Source organism: Callospermophilus lateralis, chromosome 6 (genome assembly GCF_048772815.1).
Source record: "Callospermophilus lateralis isolate mCalLat2 chromosome 6, mCalLat2.hap1, whole genome shotgun sequence".
Classification (NCBI taxonomy): domain Eukaryota; kingdom Metazoa; phylum Chordata; class Mammalia; order Rodentia; family Sciuridae; genus Callospermophilus; species Callospermophilus lateralis.
The window spans coordinates 97,735,099-97,756,954 of NC_135310.1; the positions used below are offsets into that span (position 1 = coordinate 97,735,099).

Here is a 21,856-nt window from a genome sequence, read left to right on the forward strand (position 1 = left end):
TTAGCTTGATAAAGTCTCTGATCAAAATTAAAATATTAGAAAAATCTAATGCAATACAAGATCAAATACAACACAATTAAATTATATACCTTTTAGTATTTTAGTTATAATTATGTTGAACACACTCAAGCAGATTTAGCATCATCATTCAATAAAAAGAGACAAAGATTTGCAATCAGTAAAAGCTAAGTCATTTCCTGCATCTGCTATTTATGAATCTGTGAGATCTTAAACAAGTTACATGAACTATCAATGTTATTCCTCTTACCTACAATATGAGAAAAGGAATTTTTGCCTTGCCTAACAATCCAAGCTTCATCCAAATATTAAATCAGATTCTTTGACCCATGACAATCTGACTAGATTGGGTTCAAATTATATCCTCTGACCTGTGATGTCTCAGGACCTTCCCACCATTTCCCATGGTTTTATGATGCCTTACTTCTTGTTACAGTCAGCATTGTGTCCCACTCAAAGTTCATGTGTTGAGGGGCTAGGGATGCGGCTCAAGCGGTAGCGTGCTCACCTGGCATGCTTGCGGCCCGGGTTTGATCCTCAGCACCACATACAAACAAAGATGTTGTGTCTGCCAAAAACTAAAAAATAAATATTAAAAAATTATTAAAAAAAAATTCATGTGTTGAAGTCCTAACATCCAGTACCTTATAATGTGACTGTATTTGGAGACAGGGCCTTGGAAGAAATAATTAATTTAAAATGGGGTTGCTAAGGAGGGCCCTAATCCAATGTGACTGGTGCCCTTTTAAGAAAAGAAGATATGGACACACAGAGAAGCACACACACAGAGGAAAGATACGTGAAGACAGCAGACAGGCAGCCATTTGCAAGCCAAACATAGAGGGCTAATAAGAACCCAAACCTGACAACATCTTGATTGTGTGTTTCTGGTCATCAGAACTATGAAAAAATAAATGTCTGTTGTTTAAACCATCCTGCTTATGGTATTTTGTTATGACAACCCTAACAATTCAGTACACTTTCTCAAGCTTCCATCAATCAGAGTGTGCCAATTTGACTGATCTCTAAAATTGAAATAGCACATCCTTCCTGCTGTGCCAGATGATATACAGCACCTCCTAGCATTTAGATGTTATGCTTATTTAGCAAAAAAATCTGAGGACAAACTATAGCATGGAGAGTTTAGTTGTACATCATTTATCTGATGGCCTTTCCCCTTTTTCTCTAGTATCTTTTCTCTGTATGTGTTACATTATAATGTCTGGGCTCCAGTAATAGGGAACATCCTTCTGGATATGACCCCTCAAGAAGTTCATTTCATGCCCAATTCTTTCCATTCATATCATGATGGACCCCTCTGCCAAACTGGCTGGCCTGCTCTTGTCCCCTGGATTCCAGACGATTAAAAATGTATACATGTTATGTTGGAATTAACAAATAGAAGGCATCAGTATTTTGCAGCAGTTAGAAACTGAGGATCAATATTGAAAATATATAATGGAAAATGCAAGATGTATTTAAGAACAACAAAAATTAAGCCATAGGTAATTATATTTTTATTTTAGAAATCATACAAGTGCATCCATACTTGCAAAATGGGGATTATAAAAGTATCAGGCTCCTAACAGTAAATGGAAAATCTATGTAAAATGTTTAGCACAGGTCCCAGAATATATCACTCAAATTCATTCACTATACAACTATACAACGATTTTATATTTGTATTTTTAAGTATCATGTGATAATAATAGCTGTAGCACTATATATATTGTCATTGTTTGCCTTGCTCTTGGTAGAGACATATTACAGTGATATTTATATGCAGAATATCAAGATAAAAATCAAAAACTTAGGAATTAAAGTTTGTAATGAACTGAAATATTTCAAATTTAACTATCCCTGTAATGATTTATGTAGCCTTCTAGTTCTTTTTTTTTTTCCTTTTGGTCATAAATGAGAAAAACAGAGGCAGTTATTCCCCAATAAACAGGTAAAATGTGAAAGAGAGAAATGAAGAAAGGTTAAAAGGAGATTTTTCTGGAAATACTTGGTTGCTTTCCAAAGAATAAGTTAGAAGTGGTGAGAGAGCTCTAGCAGTTGATTAGCAAGTGAAAGGGCATAGTTGACACAATGTGTGCACAGAGTCAGGAATGCCATATTCATATGAAGGACAGCAGAATTTCACAAAGACACAGTCTACTATGAGCTGTGCAGCTAAAAGAGTCTTCATCAAATCTAACAGAAATCCAAGCAGAATAAGCCTGAACCACGTAGACTGGCCTGGCTTGCTGCTGTTTTCCCACATCTGCCAATCTTTGTAGAAGCCTCATCACCATTATTCTCTCATTTCACTTCAATTGCCATTTGTCAATGGCATTAAAAGGAGCCTGTATTCACTGGCCTCAGATTTAAGCTTATCCAAGACATTTTAAAAATTTTAGCCCATTATTTTAAAAATGTCTATGGTAAGCTTAAACCTTTCCTCTCTGTTGATGCTCTTTTTAGTCCCTGTTTTCTTCTTTCTATATTTAAGATACTTCTTGTGGCAATGATATTTTGTTGTTTTGCTACTGCTGTTACTTTTTTAAAAAAAAAGATAAGATCACTCAAAAATGCTTTTGGTGACTTCCATTCTTCTCCACACAGTAATCTTGTATGTTTTAAAAAAATAACTACTCGTTATCAACTTTCTAAGTGCTGAAGCCTGCCTTAAGCATAAAACCCAGAGGTCAGTCTACTAGTTTATAAAGGAATATAGCAGAACTAAAAACATAGGGTTCTACCTTCAAATAGCAACTTTAAAGGACTTGGACATATGACTCTGTTTTTTCCTTTTTTGTTTTTCTTTAAAATGATTATAAGAACACTAAGTGCAGACTTGAGTATTTTTTCCCTCAAGTTCCTTGTTTTTTGCTGTTGTTTTGTTTAGATGTTTGTGTATTGAAAATTTCTGAGAAGTATCAGTGATTATTATTATTCATTAATGTTTTCTTGGTCTTATTTTTGAATACATCTTAAGCATAATATAGAAAATAACATCCAAATTCCCAGTCTATCTTGATCATTGAAAAGCCAAATCACTCAAAATCACAAAAGAGAAAAATAAGGGTTATTTCTACAAGCAATGGGAAAAGATGAAGGGAGAATGGATGGCAGATCCAAAAATCATATGCTTTTTCCTATCAAAATGACATCATGTATGCAATCTTGGTCCTTTGTCTTTTGTGCCTTCTATGTATGCTTAAATTTAATGTGAAGAAGAAAGCAAACATTTAAAACTTTCTGATCAATTGAATATTGCCGTATATGTCTGTTCACTAGTGATTCCATGTCAAATATGGAACTCAGGAGCCATAAATAGCTACTTAAATTTACAGTTAAATAAATAAACATTAAATAAAATTTAAAAATTCAGTTCATTGTTCATACTAGCTACATTACAATGTTCATTGGCCACATTTAACTAATGACTACCATGTTGGAAAGCACAGAACAGAGGAAATTTCACTGATCACAGAAAATTCCATTGTATGGCATCATACTAACATATGAAGCTTCCAAGTGTGACGTATAACAGGAGCTTTAACATTATATGGCAAAACAATGGTGAATTTGAAAAGAAATGAATCACTACAGAGAAAATCAAAGGTCATTATAATAAGAAAGCCATTGAAAATTGTCATGGGATGGAAATTGGGATTTTCTATATGGCAGACTAATATTTTTAGCCCTAATAACTTACATTTGGTACTTACAATAGAAAAAGTAAAAATGTTTAATAAAACAGAATGTTGTATACTAACATATTGAAACATTTTTCAATGGAATTATTCAAAGAAATCTCATGTGGAATTTAAAATAGAGCTGGTTAGGTTGCGGTGACAATGGAAAGTCTGCATGCTCACACAATCTGGCTCCAGGGATGCTGGTTTCCAGGGCAACGCTGAATCACCAAACCCTTAGTAGAGTTGTGGCTATCTTTAAAAATATTTAAAATTAAAAAAATATTAAATGCCCTGGTTAGAGTACAAGAGAGTAATTTAAAGAGTAGAAAATTAAAAATCAACTCTAAACCTAATTTAGGAATGAGGTTCTTCTCTATTCAAACAAGAGAAAACACTTTATTATTTAAAAACTTAGTTAATTTAAACATTTACATTTACATTTTATTTATGAATCAGCACTGCTGCAATAGAAAACAGCATTCCAGAGAATAAAACTGGTAATATTGTCATGACTAAGAATGTGACCTAGGTTTAGAAGACTACTCGTGCTTTTCACATTTAAGTCCTAAGTAGTAAAGATGGACACAAGGGCATTGTCATGTCTTAATTTATCTCTAAACATAGGTATCCTAAAAAGTTTACAAATGCCTTCTTCTTGAGATAATGGAGGAATCTTTGTTGTATTTGATGCCATATCACCAAAAAAAAAAAAAAAAAATGACTCCTGTAAAATGATGAATACTTAACTGAGTTATTTAGTTCATTTTCACATGCATTTGTCATGCATAATTATTAGGTGATAATTATACAAAAAAACTATAAAAGTTGCTTTATTTACTATAGTAAGATGAGATTGCAGTAAATCACCAAGTGGATCTTAAAGCAGGAGATGGTAACTTTATCCACCAGCAGGCGGTCCAGATCCACCAGCTGGAGGGCCATGGGGTAGGCTGCAAGTCTATACCCTTTGACCCCCCTTCCAGGGTTTGAGTCACCTTTTATAGTCCAAAACCATATTAAAATATAAGTGGCTGTGGCTATGATTCAAAACCATAAACAAACGTCATGAGATCTAAAATCATAAGCAGAAAAGGGAATGGGCCAAAACGTCCCTAACGTGTACAAGAATGTTTACTAACATCTAGAAAAGCAATCTTTGACAGAGTACATTGTCCAAGAAAAATGGGAACCAAAGATAGAACACTTTTACCTTGTATAATAATTGCCATTTTGTGTTGTCAAACATGCTATGCTAAATAGCTGTTGATGGGTACAGAGGTGGAGTTTTTCCCCGGGAGAAGCATTTCTTACATGACATGAAGTCTCAGGGCAAAATGGAGTCTGTTTGGTCATTGCCCATGTAGCCTGGCCCCTAACAATTAATGTAAGTGATGGGCTCTTAAGTTGCTTTCTGGTTAAACAAATGTTACTAAAGACAAAAACAAAAATATTGGGGGAGGAAAACTAGAAAATATTAAATAAATATGTCATGTTTTTATAGAAGATAAAAAAAAATCCCTTTTCAACAACCAACATAATATTATCAAGAAGTATGGCACAGGTCATGGTAGAGTGTTGATTTTTATGCTTCCCAGTCTCCATTTGTCCTCTGCCTTATACATGTTGAATAAGATCAGCTAAGGTGATGTCAACAACATTAGGTTTTGATTTTTTTATAGCCTAAAATAGCACACAGCAGGAACATCATCAAGTCACTATTTAGGTAATTGGAGGCCAAAAAAAAAAAAAAAAACTTAAAAATAAACCCTCCTTCTTGTGTGACTAGCACGTTGGATTCCTATGATTACAAATTTATTAAGACATGCCAATGCCTTTGTATTTATCTTTGACATTTTGGTACTTACAACTGAAAAACATGAATTGTCTTCTAAAACTTGATCTTGTTCTCAGCCATGACAGCATTACCAATTTTATCTTTTTTTTTTTCAGCTGAATGAGTTAGAAGGCCTTAGAGACTTACACAGCTGACTTTAAAGCATTTGCTGGGGCTCTATTCTGAAGCAGTAACATGAGTATGATGTGAAGTACATAAAGCATTAGCACATTTAAAATGGGTCCATTAGCAACTTAGCACTACATTACTCAAAACTTCAAGTTTCATTAGTCATAGTTCTGTTCACTAACTGGATTGAACAGATTGCTGTCAGATTTCTAAAGTGTTCAAAGATATTTATAAAAATGGGGGGACTGAATCTTTTGAAAAAAAAAGTAAAATTAATATCTTTTTGTGGCATACTAGGGAAAAATAACTGAAGTGCTCTAAGAGATCTAATTTTGATTATAGCCCTACAATCATTCTATAATTAGCCAAGCTTCTAGCTTTGGTTTACACCAAGCACCAAACTATATTATTTTTTATGAATCTGGAGTTTATTACGTGCTTTTGTTTATTGTGTAGCTTTTTTATAAACAACTATTCATGATTAAGAAGCACCTGCTTGGTGCTACATCATATTAAATAATTTGATCACCAAAAATAGTTAGATGAGCTTAGGAAAAACTTGGGAAAATTTTGGAAATTAATTTGCAGAATTTCTTTGCAATGAAGAGAAGCAGATTTTAAATGTTTATGGTAGAAAATGTTAATATTCTGGGCTGGGGATGTGGCTCAAGCGGTAGCGCGCTCGCCTGGCATGTGTGCAGCCCGAGTTCGATCCTCAGCACCACATACAAACAAAGATGTTGTGTCTGCCAAATACTAAAAAATAAATATTAAAAAAAAAAATTCTCTCTTTCTCTCCTTCTCTCACTCTCTCTTTAAAAAAAAAAAAAAAAAAAAAAGTTAATATTCTGCAGAATCTAGAAAGCCATAGTATGTGTGTGTGTGTGTGTGTGTGTGTGTGTGTGTATGAGTGTGTGTGTGTAGGGAGAAAGTACATTAAACATTGCCAGTCAAATAAAGTTAAAGGTACATATTATCATCTGATGACCTAATCTTCAAATATTAAATAAAACTAAAATACTATAAAGATTATAGTAATCTGCCCTTCCTCATGCAATATTGTCAATTCCTATTGAAGCATTCCTAGAGTTCCTGTGCTTTGCTAATCTCTTGTTGGGAGACTTAATATGTAATGGATCCTAGTATAGCTGTACTTTCTTGCTGGGTATGCCCAAACACCAGCCCCTGACTATTCTTCACTTGTATGATTTCTCAGGACTCTGCTTGCAAATAGCAGTATTGAGGATTGAGGTTAACTTTTACCCCAAACAAAGAGTAAATTTACTTTGGCTTATATTAAAGATAACCTAAACTCTTTATTCTTCCCTATAAGGCAACTCACTCTGTGTACATGCATCCAACTGAGCCCCACATACATTGTCCCTGTGATACCGCTGGTTATCCTTGATGAGTCCTGCTTCCCCACATGTTGAAGTTTGAACATTAGAGAAGCACGCCAAGGCAAGTATATAAATCAGGGTTTATTTAAAAAAGGGTCACATAGACTTCTCCCAGGAGGGAGAAGGGGGCCATAGCTGCCCTTTTATGTGTCCTAAGCTTCCTTTGTTGTCCTGCCTTTCCCCCTTATCTTTCTCCTTCCTGCCTACAAGACTAGGCCCAGGAATGCTCAGTGGAATGCCCAAAGGTGGGAAACGGGTGGGCTGAAGGGGGAAGGGCAGGATAGAGTAGCCAAAGACACATTAACAACCTTATAACTCCCTGTAGGGAGGGGAAATTCCTGAGACAGGTTATCTTGGCAACAGTTTGGAGCAGGTCAGTTTCTTGATAAGATCCTTCAGGGGACAGTCTCCAACTTCCCAGACTCACTCAAAATTGGCCTCCTTGACCCGACCTGACTCAATTTACCTATCTATCACTGGCTGCCTGTCTCATTCTGGCTTCACCTGTGGGATATAAGAAGCCAACACAAACCAATACCCACCATTGGCAATGACCTTACCTTGAGTGATAAAGTCCCTAGTTTCTAACCCAGGAGTCTCACGTCTTCTATCTTGCTTGTTAACTTAGAAGAACATTAAAATTCTAGACTTTGCAGAGTTCTTAACATTTTACATTCCCCAAACCTATATATACATTTGCAGACAATACATTCCTTTTTATTATAAGCTTACATTTTATAATTGCATAAATTTATGGGATACAAAGTGATGTTATGATTCACGAATTCAATATGGAATAATTAATCAAGATAGTTAATATATAACCTCAAAAAGTCAACATTTTTGTGGTGAAAACTTTTGAAAATTAGTCTTTCAGCAATTTTTAAATGTATAATTCAGTATACTATATGCACTGTATTAATTATATTCACCATGCTGTGCAAAAGAACTAAAAAATATTGTATTCTTGTCTAATTGAGAATTTGTACCCTTTGCCATCACCACCCCATGCTCCCAATTTCTAATTCTCTTTAACTACAATTTTATTTCCTTCTTCTACAAGCACAATTGTTTTAGAATATAAATATAAATGAGAACATAAAGCATTTGTCTTTCTGTTCCTGGCTTATTTTATTAGCATAATGCTCTCCATGCCTATCTGTTGTTCCAAATGACAGAATTTCCTTCCTTTTTAAGACTGAAGAGTGTTTTGCCGTGTGTGTTACCTTGTGCACATGCATTTTCTTTGTCCATTCATCTGTTGATGGTGCTTTTAAAAAATACAAAGGAAAAATGAGAAATTATACCCCATTTGATTCAAATGTATGATATGTCAAGATCATTGTATTGTCATGAACAACTAATAAAAATGCAAAGTTATAAACACTAAATTTTTTTAATTATTTCTCCAATGTACATCTCAAAAGTGAAAACCTCAACCTGTTTTTATTGCTATTATAAACTAACATATTCTTGTGATTTTAAAACAGTCATGAGATTATATTTTGTCATTGATGATATTAGGCCTTTAGCAAAGCAACTAGAAATTAAGCACTAGATAATGCCATAGAACTGAGTTCAAATTCTATCAAGGATACTTCTCAGCAGGCTATAGTCCCATATATTTATTTGTCATTTTCCTGAATTGTTAAATAAAGGTACAGGATATACCATATAGGTTTCAGGTTTTTCATGAAATACAGTGTATATAAGCATATCACATTCTGGCACCCAGTGGTCTTCAAATGCACACTCATTTCATATAAATTTGAATGTGCTAATTTTATTGGAATATTATATATCTATATCTATATCTATCTATCTATATAGATATATATATATATCTATATATATATAGACTGTTAGGTGGCATGATTGTCCACTGATGGTGTGAACTCTTATGCTTTTAGATGACTTTAAGAACAAGATTGCTTCCCACAGTGAGAGAGGTGACCAATTTGTGTCAGTAACAAAAGCTTCACATTGAGGGAACCCATTGTCCAAACCAGCCAACAATCCCTAGTGCACAACCATTACTTAGTGGGAAAAAGTGATGGAAGATAGGATTACATTTGTGTTCATTTTATAAGAAATTATACAATTTCAAGGATACAATATATGATAAAAGTGTAAGAAGATATTGTATAAAACTTTAAATAAAGAAAATGTGATAAAGTATAATCTACTATCAAGATGATACTTGTCATAAACATTTTAAATTATATCCTAAGGAAATATTAACTATTAAAATATTGGCATTGTATGTTTAGCTTTTGTTTTAATAATATTTAATGATGTATTCTACAAACTGAACTATTACCAAGAAGTGCTTTTGTAGTAACAAGAGATCATATGTGAAGTGGGCATTCTATGTACTATATTATTTAAATCATTAAGCTAAGAATGGAACATGTTTATAAGAATTAACCACACTTCATAAAGAAAGTTAAATGTCAAGTTCCTATCTGACCTTTTAATTATATTCAATAATATTAAAGGTTAGCATTTGCAAGTTGCTTCCATGCCTTGCATTTTAGTACTTAGTGACAAATTTATGATCCTGAACCTCAAAATTAAATTACTTAATTCTTGAACGTTTTGGTTATTATATTGCTTGCTTGACTTGATTTTCTTTTCCTCTTGATTGTGTTAGAAAATTCCACATTATTTCCTTGTATTTAAATATTTTCTTTTAATACCCATTGACCTTTTATAGAAAATAAAACCCAAAATGAAGATAATGACCAAATGCTAAATCTGTCACCAAGGCCTGTTAAATTTTAAAGTCTTCAATGGAAGTGTGGGTATATAACAGAGTCCAGATGACATTTCATACCATTTCAATGTTTAAATGATTTCTTCAAGAACCACAGTTAACTTACAAGTATCTCAAGACATTTTCACTTCTATCTAGTTAAAAAAAAAAAAATATATATATATATATATATATATATATATATATATATATATATATATATATATCAGTTTTATAGTTTCTATATTAGTGTCTGGTTGAACTTTAGAAAATTATCAACATTTGGCCATTGTCACCTACAAAAAAAATGGTAATTCCTTATGGTCCATCTTCACTTCTTAAATTTTTATATTCAGTAATGGAAAAGAAAGTTAGATAAATGGTCAGTGATGCAATATTTTGGAAACGTTACTTGCAGAAATGCAGTGAAAGTCATTTCTAAACTATTTTGTATGAGGGTTCCTTTTTGTTTTTTAATTTATTTTTAAGTGATATGAAAATGGTACATATTTATTGGGTAGTGATGTTTTGAAACACGTGTACATTGTGTAGTGTTTAAATCTTGGTGAACTATATCTTTAAAAATGTATCACTTCTTTGTGGTGAAAATACCCAAAAAAAACTTTCTTCTAGCTTTTCAAACAAACATACAGGACATTCACATTATCTGTGTTACCAAAAGCTCAGTCCTTGTCCCAGATGTCAATTCATGCCAATTTAATAATGAGGACACAGTTTTGAGAAAAAGGAAAAAGAAGGTTTACTGCTTTGATAGCAAAAGAGAAACACAGGGGCTTTTAAAGAAGCTCTTCAAAAGCTGCATTCCAGGTGTGCCTGCCAGGGGCAGCAGGTGGGGGGTGTCCCAGTGTGCCCAGATAGTGTGCTGCAATTCACTTGTTAATTTGGGGAGATTGTTACTTTCTAGATCCTCTGGTGACATCTTCTACCTATGGAGGACAGATAATTCAAGGTAATCTTGTTCCATGCCCCCAAATTAAGGAGGGGGGAGAGGGGAAGTAGTAGAAAAGAAAAACATGAAAATGAGCAGCAAGGGCTATATTCAAAAGATGAAGTGAAGTGGACCACCATTTCTCCTCTGTAACTTAGTATCCATTGACCAACATTTCCCCATCCTTCCGGCCCTCCTGTTCTAAGTTACAGGAAATCATCAAAACATTTGTCTGTATAAATTAGTACTGATTAGAAAAACTCAAATTATATCTAGAAGTTATTTAACATGCTATTTGTTTCTGCATTTTTCAGAATTTTTTATTTGATTTGTGAACTAATGTACACAAGAGTACTGTCAGGAATTTTCACAGGTCACTGTTAAACAAAAATTGGCATGGGAATTACACAAAGCTCTTCAAGGAATAATATGTTTTGGATAAATTCAAGATTGATTTTATTCACAGAGTGGGGTCCTCCTGTATAAAATATGAGTATATTTATTACAGCTGCTTCTTGTATCTTCCTTTTCTAGAAGGAAGTGGGGGTTGTAACATTGTGTTCATGTGGAGCATGTTGCAGATCAAACTTCTTTTCTTGGTAAACATTGTGGTGGTATTTTTTCAACTGTCATTTATATATTGATGCCTACTAAAGCTGTATCTCTAGTTCAGGCTCTTGGAGCTTCATAGCTGTATATCCAACTGCTAAAAAATCAACCCTGAATGGAATCAAGCTTTCCTGCTGCTCTTCCAACTGCCTTCCAGGAAAGCACTTAATTCTCTGGAAGAAAATATCTTTAGCCAAATCCTTCACAAATTTTCATACATAATAACTATAGTTGAATGAAAAATTAAAAGACATTTTAAAAACAATGTCAAATCAACAACGATCAAGGGGGAAAAATAAAATCCTACAGTTATTATTCAGGGACTTTCTCCAAACTATGAATAGCAAGTTCAAGAAAACATCAATAAGAAAATGGAGTTCAGTCCCAAAAAACCTGGACTTTTAAAAATCAAATAACAATTCAAAAATGTAGATCAAAACTGTCATTCCAGTACTTGAGACCTTTCATTGATTCCTTTTCTACTGGGTACAGATAAAACCCCTTACCATTTATAGGAAACACTTCTGACCTGACTCCTATAGATTCCACTAGCCTAACTGCTTTTTTCTTAAGCATTTTATACTAATAGTGGTTCACAAAGTACAGTGTTGTTGTTGTTGATGATGATATGTGTTCAGACTTGGTGTACCTAGAAATGGAATGTCCTTATTTTACCTGCCTGTCCATCTGGTAAATATTTAGTGATCCTTAAATACCTATGTCAAGCAAGAACTTCTCTGGGGAATTCTCCATGAAATTTCAGATTTTGGTATTCTTCCAGTGTGCTCCCATAACACCTATTGTATACTCTACTGGAACACTGCCCATTGCTATTTCCATTTTTTATATACTTGTTGAGCTCCTCTAATAGGCCAAAGCAATAGTGTGCTGAAAACCTGACTAAACTATCTTACAAGTTTGCATGTAAAATTTTTAGGAACTTTGTTAACTGGCAATTAAACAGTCATTAAATGATAAAAACTTAAATTGTATTAAGGATAGCAAACTCATCATTATTTTGTTATAATTTATACTCTTTAGGTTATTTGCATCTATTGTATTTGCATGATGGAAATAATACATACTGGAACTACCATGGAGCTCTTCCCAAATCCGTTTTCAATGACATCTTGAGGAAATCAATTTTTATAAGAGTATTTACACTGCAATTGGCAAATATTAAAAGCCAGGTCTAGATTTTTTGTTTCATTCATGATTTGGACTTATGAAAGTTACAGAGAAATGTTATTTGTGCAGTTTGAACTTAAAATTCTGTTTTGTTTATAGCCTTTACATTGTAAGTAGAAAAAGTCAAGAAGATAATTTTCCAGTATGTGTGAGCAGCCATTCTCTGATTGAGAATAATTTATATCACAAACAAGTTTTGACATATGTATTTGGGATTTCACTTTCACTTCACTTGTCAACATTAATGAACACATCAATTAACATTTATTTCAGAACCATACATGTTCATCAATAACATGGGCATCTTCTTTGCTTAATTAGAGTGTAACCAAATATTTGTGTATAACATATTATTATAGCAATACAGTTATATAGCAGAGAATTTTTCAATAATTAACAAGTCACACTGAAATTATATGTGGATAGGATTTATAATAAATTCAAATGTTTTATTTGTAATTTGTGTGCTTTATGACAGTAAAATGTATAATGTATTTATGTATATATGTGCACGTGCACATGCACACACACACATACACATACATATGCACACATACAATCTTTGAAGAGTTCATTTTAAGCATTTGCCAGATCACCACTGAATAAGAACATTTTAAAGGAAGGATTTGTGTCTTGGTCTTCTTTTATATCTATTGCCTAGATAATAGTTATTTAAGTCTGATGAATTACTATTGTTTTAAGTTTACGTGTAAAGGTAGTATTATTTAGATTTGACAACACAAAATTGGTATAGAATTTTATTCAAGAATGATTGTTTATGTCAAAATAACCTCCTTAACTTAAAAAATTAGTACGCATATTAAAGAAGAGAAGCACTTTCCAAAGTATGTTTGGAAAAGGCTGACATTATACATCTGTGGGTTAGTAGTAATACATTTCTGTCTTATATGCAGCTTTTGCACAATACTCAGATGTATGAATCGATCTATAATTCATAGGAACCTACAAAGCAATTGTCTTCTTTCATTATGGCTCAGGCCTTCAATTTAGTCATGTACTTCATACTGTACTTCAGTGAGTTCTGGAGGACTTATAAAGATTCAAAAAAAGACCAAGATGTTATAAGGATTTTATAAGAAACTTTTAAAAAAGTTTTTGTTCAAAAAGCAGAAAACTAATTTGGTACAAAAAATATAGTACATGTATAATGGCAAAAAAAAAAAAAAATCAGAGACTAAGGAGTTTATAACTGAAAACATATGAAGAAGTCCTAGAGAAAACAGATACATTTATGACCAGCTTCCAGAAAGGAATGAATCTTATCTCCTTGGGTATTTCTTTTTATGAGAAATACTAACTCATCTCTCTACAACAAGAAGAAAATAAAGTTAAACATGTTAATTGATAAAGTAGGCTTTTCTTTTATTGGAACATCAGATGCATTCTTCCTACTTTTTACATTTTAGCAAAATCTACTTTGAGACTCTGATAACTTAAGTACTAGATTAGCATCTAAAGTAGTCCTAATTTTTTAATAATTATAAACTAACAGGCCTCGCCATATTAAGAGTAAATTTTTTTTTTTTGAAGAAAACAGTAGAAATAATGAAGTAAGAATGGGGAAACAATGTTTGTTTTAGAATTTTTGATTCTGTCATAATTTTATTTCTCAATTGAATATACACATTGAGTTTGAATCCCTTGCAGATTGTGACTGGCTTTTAGGAAGCATAATATTTCAGTAATTTATTTATCTTAAAACTTCACCAGCACTACCCATATTTTTATTTTTCTTAAGAAAATCAACATGGCCTCTAAGAACTTTAGTTTCATCTTTCCTAGAACTTTATTGGCCTTAAAAAAAAAAATCGTACTCTGTAAAACATACCATGTGCTATCTTTATTCTTCCCTAATTCTTAAGAGTTTCAAGATTCTTTGGGAAGTCCCCCAAGCTCTGCTGATCTTGTAACTTTTAATAGGTACATGAGGATGCTCACTGTTACTTCTCAAATGGACCTGCTAGATCTCTGGTCAGTTGACATTACTCTTTCCTGATTCTCAGTGTGCTTCCTTTTGCTCTGGGACTTTACTGCCAGCGTTTTGTCTATAGGCTTAGAAAATCAAAAGAAGCTCATGTTTTCACAAAATGTTTCCAGAACCCCAGTGTAATTGCTCCATTTGATTTTTGTTGGTACAGACCTTCCTTTTAATATTTCTTCACGTATGAGTCTCCTGGTTTTCCTTTTGGTTGTTGTTACATTGCTAAACTTCAAACTTCCTAGAGCAATACCTAGCATGCAGTGGATTCTCAACAAATGTTTATAGAATGAAAGAATGAACTGAAACTGAACCAGATGATTATTCACTGGTCCAAATTCTCAAGAAAGGCCCAGTTCTTGATATAATTTCAGAATAGATCAGAATTTTCTGATCCTCTTCCTTCTTACTAAATTTTAGTACACATCTGCCTGCTCTCAAGAGTTCCAAGTGGTCTCTAAAGTGTCTATAATGTTATTCTTCAAAGCCACTTCTTTGACCTTGATGGTAAATAGTTATTGAGCAATCACTGAATGGTGTGTGTGTGTGTGTGTGTGTGTGTGTGTGTGTACGCACGCTTTAGAGTTACCTGTAGTTAAATTTCTATAAAAAAAATTATAAGGTAGTTGATATCTTTCCCATTTTACAAATGAAGAAATTGAGGTTTAGAAAGAATGAAACCTTGGCCAAGCTTCCACATTGGGGAATCTCATTAGGAATGGAATCCAGGTAGAATAAAGCCAGAGTTGATGTCTTCACGGCTGTGCTATCATCTCTGCCTGCCTTAGGTTCCAGAACATTCTTCTCTTACTTTTTCAGAAAGCTACCTACTTATTACTCTCTTAGAGTACCATAAGAAAAACCATCTGATTTATACAAGGAGAATTTTTTATTCATGAATAATTTATTGTTCTGTTTTTAATATTCAGGATGGAGTGTTGGCACCCTAAACATTATGATCCTTTTTGTTTTGTGACTGTCGTTTATTGATGGTTCAGTGTTTTGTAGTACTATGCATTTTAAACACTTCCATATATACAAATAAATTTATAAATATTTATGTGTGTGAATATTTTTATTTAAAAGATGACTTAAAATTATATCAAGTATTAGTGAACAAAAATAAATGATATGCATGTATTCATATTTATTTTTCCCTTTTATAGTAACTACAATTATTTGGGACCATTGCACTATATGCTTTATGAAAACTGGGGATTAATAGGGAAATTTTCTATCTATTTTATGGATTTCCAATGTACTTCTTAAAGTAATAGTGTAAGTGAGGAAGTAAAATGTAGCAATTTTCCCAGATCCATTGGTAAATCTATTTTTGATAAGTATATTTATCATTTGAAATATTGCTCTTTTAGTGGTGATTGATTTGAGTCAAATTTATATCTACCTTGGAAGAGATAGTTTTCTTGCTTAAACTAACACCTCAATGTATATTTATTGAATAACTACTTTATGGAATACACAGTATACTAATCAGCAGAAGACATGAAAGAAATGTTTAACTATGACATTATCCTTTTTAAGAACTTAAATTCTAAAATGAAGGAAAACTTTGGAAAAATAAGTACAGTATTATCTTAGACATTTTATGTACCAGGGAGAGGGAAAAAAACAGGATATTGGAATTGAGAGGACTCAAACTCATCCTATGCTCTGTAAGGGGAGGAGAAGCTTCCTAAAGATTGCCTCATATAAAATTATTTTGAAGATCAGTAGCATTTCAACAATAGAAATGAGGGAATGATAGGAAAGTCAGGGGATCTGGAGCCCTGAAACACTTACCTGCCTTCACCCTGGCTCTTCTAGCTCCTTGCTATGAGATGTAAATAAAAAATAAATAAATAAAATGAAACAAAACGAATTAATACATCCTTACCTCCTATTAGAAGCCAGAACTCATGATTACTGAATAAAAAGGAAAGATGAGTGAGGCCATAATTTTATAATCTTGGTGGAAGACCAGGAGCCTAGACAGTTGAAAAGAGGTTTGTGCCCCCTGAGGCACCTGTGGCAAGTATCACTGATCCCATAGTTGTGAGCAACCCAGGTGGATGCCCAGGGAGAGTGCTGGACTGTCCTTTTACAGCACTAGGAAATTCCAACTGAGGTTGTTTCACCAGAGAGAGATGAGTCTTTGGGTTGAGAATAGAAAGCTTAAAGTGCACCTGGGATGAAGAAATCTTCTACTACTGTGTGTGTGTGTGTGTGTGTGTGTGCGACTGAAGTTAAATATTTCATAGAGTGGTTGGAAGAAGAACTTTAAGAATTCTCTCTAGGTAAAATAGAAAGGATAAGAGGTATCATATAGGACAAAAGATTAACACACCAATGTAGAAGATTCAGTCTCACTAGTACCCTGACTTATTGTGCCATTTTCTTTGTGTAAGTATAGACTTTGTAATACTTATGTCTGATTCCCTAGTTTTCCCTTTTGTTTTTATTGTATTATTACTAAACTTCTAGCTCTTAGAGCAATACTTAGCATATAGTAGGCACCCGACAAATGTATATTGAATGAATGAATGAACATAAACTGAACCTCATTCCAAGTCCCTATTCCAAATTTTCAATAAGGAAGGAGGCCTAACTCTTGAAGGGGAGAAGACAAATTTTAAGACATCTCTCAGACATGAAGAAGAATACAAACCTCTAAAATGAAAGAGCATATTGAGTATTCAGCATAAAGAATGAAAAAGAGTCACGCATAGGCATGGCATTGTGAAATTTCAGAATATCATACATGTTGGAGCGTTACTCTGTCATAAAGAAAGAAATTATGTCATTTGCAGCAAAATGGATGGAACTAGAGTACATTATGCTAAATGAAAAGAGCCAGACACAGAAAAACAAGTACTGTGCTCTCTCTCCTATATGGAAGCTAAAATAAGTCCACTTGAATATAGCATAGTTATTAATAGTGGCTGAAAATATTAAAATAACTATAAAATTCATAAGTGTTTGGAATAATTGTGAAATTTTGACTAGGGACTTCACAGTATTATGTAATTGTTATGATTTAGAAGCAGTAATGCTATAAATATTATAAATCTTTATAAATATAATCAGATTTTTATTTAAAAATAAGAATACCCTATGTTTAGGAGATGCAAGCTTAAATCTTTATAAATGTGACAAAATATCAAGAATTAATGAATCCAGAAGGATAATTCAATTTCCATTATACTCTTAGTCATACCTTTCTGTACCATTGGAATTTTTCACCTAGAAAATAAAAAAAGCTGGGATGGGGAAGAGAAGTAGTATAAAGATAAACAAGAGGAAAACGGAGAAAATCAAAATATTTCTCTCCAATATACCTCTTAAGAGAGGTTCCCCAAAAAGATGCTTCAGTGAGAAATGAGAACAAGGAAAGGAGATCTTAGGAAAATCCCTCTGCCTAGAAATCCATCAATCTGGGCCACAGGGCAATGATGCTATTCTTTGGGAAGTAGTCTCCATGTAACCTACAAAGAAGTGATAGATTATCTGACATTTTTGAATATTTAGAAATCATGTCTTTTGTTTGTTTCTGTTTTTATTTTCATATTAGGAATTTAACCTAGGGACACTTTGCTACTGAGGTATATACCCAATCCTTTTTTATTTTATTTTATTTTATTCTGAGACAGAGTCTCACTAAGCTCCTGAGGATCTCACTAAGTTGCTGAGGCTTGCTGAAATTTGCCATCCCCTCTGCCTCAGCCCCTCTGCCTCAGCCCCTCAAGTGACGAGGATTACAGGAATGTACAACTGAGATGGGCAAAATATTTCCAACTTAATATGATTTTTGGGACAGTTCAAACATAAATGATTCTAAATACATCAACAACCAAGAAAATAATAAAATGAGCAACTACTAACTCTGAAAGAACTGAAAACACATATAATACAATTAAAATTATATTAATCAATTTTGATCATTAATGCATATAGTGTATTATTACTTAACAAAAAAGATGTTGACTATTTAAGAGCATTTATGATCAAAGTATATTAGGAAGACAGAAATGGGGAGAAATATGAAGAAGATTCTATGATAGAACTAAAACTGAACAACCTGAGTGGCCGGTCAATTAAAAAAGAAGACACTAAAATTCATAAATCAAGCAACACTAGCTATGTTGCTTAATCACAAATAAATACTAAATTAATAAATAAAACTACTAAAAGAAAACTGTTGACGAATAAGAAAAATAGCTACTATTTTTTCAATATTAAATAATTGGTTTGTACATCTTTTATAGATTATGGAATGCTTTCTACTTATCAAAGATCTCTTAAAATACTATTCTAAAGGCAATGTGAGAATGCTTAAATATTTTTCAATTCAATAGGAACCACGTTAGAAGGTTCAAAGATCAAATGGGGAAATTACCCCATATCCCAGAGCACAAATATGATGAAATGGAAATTACAAATAGAAAAACAAAAGACTGGAAGTCAGATTTAAAAGATCACATGTGTAAATAGTAGCATTATATAAAGGGAAAACCATATGGAAAAGAATAAATAAAGAAATAAAATTTTAAAGTTTTAAAATTTCTTTATGATAATAAAAATTAGTCTTCAGATTAAATTTGTTCAAAAGCTTTGGGTCACATGGATATTGAATTTTTTTTCATCTTGACAGTTTGTTTCAATTTCTATCACAGAACAAAAAGAGAGATTCCTAAGCTTCCAGACTGAAACGGAGATATGAAATGGTACGGTAGGGTGGAAATACATTCCAGGGAAAGAAATGTACCAGAAAAGATCCAGAGGCAGAAAAGCTGAAGATTTTTTTCCGGAACTAGGGAGTAATCAAGATGGATGGCTAGGGTTTAAAGTCAATGACCACAAAGGGAAATAAAACTAAATCACTCACAGAGTGATTGATAACTGGGAGTGTATAATTGCTAGCTTGCTTACACATTCTGCAATGACAAATCTGCATTCACTTTATCAGCATAATTTAGACAGGTAACCAAACTCACCACCCAGCATTATTTTATTTATGAGATTTTTTTAAAACATAAAGTTTGCAACAAATAAAAGATCTTTATATCACTCCAGCTTCTTTTCCTCTTTCTTCCTTTCTGTTATTCATTTTTGAATAATGAGTCCACCCTTTTTACTGAAAGTTAACTACAAATTAAGGATCTAGTTCTTTATATTTTCTGTCTTAATTATGATTATTATTAGGAGAAAAGAAAAGAAACCTCCCAGTGGGTTGCAACAAATACATTAGCACCACTATCAGGCAATCACATAGATTGTTACTTTTTTTTTTTTTTTTTTTTAGAATTTTTTCATCATTTATTTTATATAGCTGCCCATGACGTACCTAACTAGCAGTAGGGAATTTTTTTTTCATGGTGAAGTTTTTATTTTATGGAAAAAGAAAGATTATAACTTCTTGAGATAAGCATAAGAAATAATGATAACTTTTGTAAGACTTTCCATGTGTCTTTTCTAAGTTGTATTCCCCAAATTTCTAGTTTCACAAATTGTTTTATAAAATAAGAGTTCCTTGGACAAATAAATATAAGAAGGATTGCTTAGTTTGTTCTTACAAATAAATGTTCTGCATTTGCATTTTTTTTATTTGTTTGTTTGTTTGTTTATTTATTTATTTATTTATTTATTTTTATTGTTGGTTGTTCAAAACATTACATAGTTCTTGATATATCATATTTCACACTTTGATTCAAGTGGGTTATGAACTCCCATTTTTACTCCGTATACAAATTGCAGAATCACATCAGTTACACTTCCATTGATTTATATATTGCCATACTAGGGTCTGTTGTATTCTGCTGCCTTTCCTATCCGTTACTACCCCGCTCCCCTCCCCTCCCCTCCCCTCTTCTCTCTCTACCCACTCTACTGCAGTTCATATCTCCCCCTTGTATTATTTTTCCCTTTCCCCTAGCTACCTCTTGTATGTAATTTTGTATAACCCTGAGGGTCTCCTTCCATTTCCATGCAATTTCCCTTCTCCCTCCCTTTCCCTCCCACCTCTCATCCCTGTTTAATGTTAATCTTCTTCTCATGCTCTTCGTCCCTACTCTGTTCTTAGTTACTCTCCTTATATCAAAGAAGACATTTGGCATTTGTTTTTTAGGGATTGGCTGGCTTCACTTAGCATAATCTGCTCTAATGCCATCCATTTCCCTCCAAATTCTATGATTTTGTCATTTCTTAATGCAGAGTAATACTCCATTGTGTATAAATGCCACATTTTTTTTATCCATTCGTCTATTGAAGGGCATCTAGGTTGGTTCCACACCTACCCATAATATTTTCGGAAGAAAAGTTATTTTGAATTTCTTCAATGGTCTTCATTAGTATTAATCAAAACTCTAAGAAAATCTTAGAGGGGATATTTCTACTTCTCTGATATGTTCAGCTTAATTAAAGAACATTAATATTTGACCCATGTAATATTATTCAAAGTTATGTGGGAATTGTTAATCAAGTAATATGGGATGTGTGGTTACTAACCAAGCATAAAAACTAACCCAAGGTTACTTTGCATAAAATCTTATTAGCCAAAAGTAGATCCACGTTTTCAATTTGATTGCTAACAGGTGTTTGTACCCCTTTCCTTCTAGGGGTATGATGATGGCTATGGGGGTGAATACGACGACCAGACCTATGAGGCTTATGATAATAGCTATGCCACTCAAACACAAAGGTAAGGCATTCACTGTCTAAATTACCACCCTTCTAAGGACTGTCTCTGATCCTACTATATTATTTCTTGAACCTGAATATGTTATATGAGCCTTTCAAGCAGTTGCTTTTCCTCTATTATCTTTCTGTGTTGTTAAGTTGCTTACTAGACTGTGAGAGGTTAAAAAAACAATAGTCTTGCAACTACAGGCAATGAAATAGTAGTGGGTTATTTTAAGACTAGATGATTATCAGAACCAATTGATTCATTAAACAAGCCAGTATTTAACTAAATACTGTTTTTGTAGAGATTGTGTTAGTGAACTTATAATTAAAATAACAAGGCACTTGTTCAGTGTGGCTTTTTTCCTCAAGTGCCATTTTCATTTGTAAAACAAAAGATAAGGAAATGTTATCTGTATTCTCAAAAGGGGAAAAATCTTAAAATATTAAATGAATGAAATAAAAGAAAAAACCCTTTCATCATAGATCCCTAATGATCACTGAATATATCTCTTTAGATTAACCAAAATTTGTGTTATCAATGAATTTTTATTTCTTACAATCAAATTCATTAAGGTATTATTAATATACAATAAAATTTACCCATATAGAGT

General features: G+C 32.9%; 1 protein-coding gene across 2 annotated transcripts in view; it reads left to right on the plus strand.

Annotated features, from left to right (window-relative positions):
- The window catches only part of Khdrbs2 (KH RNA binding domain containing, signal transduction associated 2), a 544,509-nt gene that overhangs the window by 480,020 nt on the left and 42,633 nt on the right, over positions 1–21,856 (plus strand). The window contains exons 8-9 of one of the 2 annotated variants that reach the window (XM_076860060.2): positions 4,556–4,574; positions 21,179–21,261. In XM_076860060.2, coding sequence (XP_076716175.1) covers positions 4,556–4,574; positions 21,179–21,261 — 102 coding nt within the window. The remainder of the gene's footprint in view (positions 1–4,555; positions 4,575–21,178; positions 21,262–21,856) is intronic. The other variant, XM_076860059.2, reaches the window with a different exon arrangement.